Source organism: Suricata suricatta, chromosome 2, assembly GCF_006229205.1.
Source record: "Suricata suricatta isolate VVHF042 chromosome 2, meerkat_22Aug2017_6uvM2_HiC, whole genome shotgun sequence".
Taxonomy (NCBI): Eukaryota; Metazoa; Chordata; class Mammalia; order Carnivora; family Herpestidae; genus Suricata; species Suricata suricatta.
The window spans coordinates 10,899,180-10,901,774 of NC_043701.1; the positions used below are offsets into that span (position 1 = coordinate 10,899,180).

At 42.8% G+C, this 2,595-nt stretch overlaps 1 protein-coding gene across 1 annotated transcript; it reads right to left on the reverse strand.

The window, feature by feature from the left end:
- Positions 1 to 1,143: 1,143 nt before the first annotated feature.
- LOC115304767 (olfactory receptor-like protein OLF3) lies at positions 1,144 to 2,097 on the reverse strand. The gene has a single exon (XM_029955059.1). It carries the CDS (start codon positions 2,095 to 2,097, stop codon positions 1,144 to 1,146), a length of 954 nt encoding a protein of 317 aa, XP_029810919.1.
- Positions 2,098 to 2,595: the final 498 nt, after the last annotated feature.

Here is a 2,595-nt window from a genome sequence, read left to right on the forward strand (position 1 = left end):
TCCTTTCTTTTGGTGTGTGGGAGGCAGGGGGGCACAGAAGGAGAGAGAGAATCTTAAGCAGGCTCTGTGCCTAGAGCAGAGCCTAGCTTGGAGCTCAATCTAATGACCATGAGATCATGACCTGAGCCAAAATCAAGAGTTGGAGGCTCAATCAACTTAGCCACCCAGGTGCCCCTAAGCTGCATTATCTTTCATTGACTGCCTAAGGAAACTGCTTTTCTTATATTGATTATGTCTTTGATGGTTTATATATTTATCTCATTGATTATTTGCTTATTTTAGTTCTAAAGTTTCAGAGAAAAAGTTTGCTGAATTTTCAGAATTAGAGAATTTTTGCCTTTGAATGAATGCTGATGAATACACAATAAACTATCAGTAACTAGATCTCAGATTTTTCTTAGCCAATAATGTCATTGGGTACAAACAGCCCATGGTTATATCCTTATCAGGGTAAAATAAGAATTTTAGTTGATATTTCTCCACCCAATTATTTCCATTACTCAGATATTCTTTATATCCATGTGTAGTAGGTCTAACACACATACACACACACACACACACACACACACACACACACACACACAAAACTTCATCAGCCTTCATAGCAAATTCTCCTTTGAACAATGACTCAAACAATTACTGAATATGGCTACATATACTATACATTTTAAGTGAGTCTTCAAATTGACAATGATTTTGTTCCCAATAGAAACATGATAATCATTTACAAAATGTGGATGAATAAAAACCTGTGTTCCAAGGTAAAATTCATATAGGTCATATGAATAGGTCAGTGATCACAAACAATGTGATAAATCAAAACAGTAAATGGTATTGTCTTCAATTACTCTCAGTAGTTATAAATGGTAAATGGTATTGTCTCAATTACTCCATATGAATGAAGATTGTGTAAGGGCGAGAAGTTAAGTCCTTTACTTCACTGAACATGCTGCTGTGACATAAAAATACTCCTGCAGCCCATACCCAAACTCCACCACACAGTCTTCAACCCAGCATCACCAGGACGTGTGTCAGCATCTCCTTCCTGGCTGCCAGGGCAATGCAGGTGATGCCTGCTGTATCTGAGTTAAGTGAAAGAACCCATAGGCAAAGCTCCTTTCTCTAAGCGGTGTACAGGATTCATCAAGTTGCCAGTTTTGAAGTTAATCCAGAAAACCGCCTTAGTAGTTTCTGCCAGGAACCCTTCACCTCCTTATTTCTTACACTATAAATCATGGGATTCAACATGGGTGTCAAAACAGCATAGAAGAGAGAGATCAACTTCTCCTGAAGGACAGAGGGGCTGAAGCGTGGCTGGATGTAAGTGAAAATGGCCATGCCATAGCACAGGACAACCACTGTGAGGTGAGACGCACAGGTGTGGAAGGCTTTCTTTCTTCCCTCTGTGGACTGGATCTTCAGGATGGTGGAGATGATCTGGATGTAGGACAAGAGGACCAGGCAGAACGGTGTCATCAGCAGAACGATGCTAGACACCATGATTATTATCTCATTGGAGGAGGTGTCCACACAGGCTAGTCTGACCACAGCTAAAATTTCACAGGATATGTGATCAATATACTTGTTTGTGCACATGGGCAGCTGAAAGGTGATGGCAGTATGAATGAGAGAGTTGACAGACCCACTGACCCAGGATGTGGTGGCCAACTTCGCACAGAGCCCTCCATGCATGATGACCGAGTATCGCAAGGGGTCACACACAGCCACATAGCGGTCATAGGCCATCACTGCCAGGAGAGCAAACTCAATCCCACCTAAGCCTAGGGAGAAAAATAACTGGGCTGCACAGCTCACAAATGGGATTCCTTTATGTTCTGCAAGAAGATGCACCAACATCTGAGGAATGATACTTGTGGCATAAGAGACATCAACAAGGGAGAGGTTGGTGAGAAAGAAGTACATGGGCGTGTGGAGTCGGCTGTCCAGTCTGATCAGAAGAACGATGAGGAAGTTCCCCAGCACAGTCACCAAGTACATGACTAAGAACAGAACAAAGAGAAAGACCTGTGTGCACCAGTGACTGGACAGGCCTAGGAGAATAAATTCTCTCACCCATGTCTGGTTATCTGTTTCCATTTTAAAAAATGTGAGAATCATTAATCTGCAAAAAGTCAGAGATAATAGAAGCTGTTGAATCAAGGAACTATTTTAGTGAATACATCTATATACAGTTGGATAGCCTTTACCAGATGTTTCAGACTATTCACAGGCCAAGATGACAGGCTTTATCCCAATGTACCCACTCTGCATCAGAGTCAGGACATGAAGTCGTCTCAGGGAAACCCTGATAAAGCCTGGAGATAATGTAGTGCGATCCTAGGAGCTCACATCTTTTTTTATTTTTTATGTTTATTTTTGAGAGAGAGAGAGAGAGAGAGAGAGAGAGAGTGTGTGAGCAGGGGAAGGTTAGAGAAAGAGGGAGACACAGAATCCAAAGACAGGCTCCAGGCTCTGAGCTGTCAGCACAGAGCCTGATGTGGGGCTCAAACCCACACACCGTGAGATCATGACCTGAGCCAAAGTTGGGCGCTTAACTGACTGAGCCACCCAGGCACCTCTCTAGGAGCTCACATC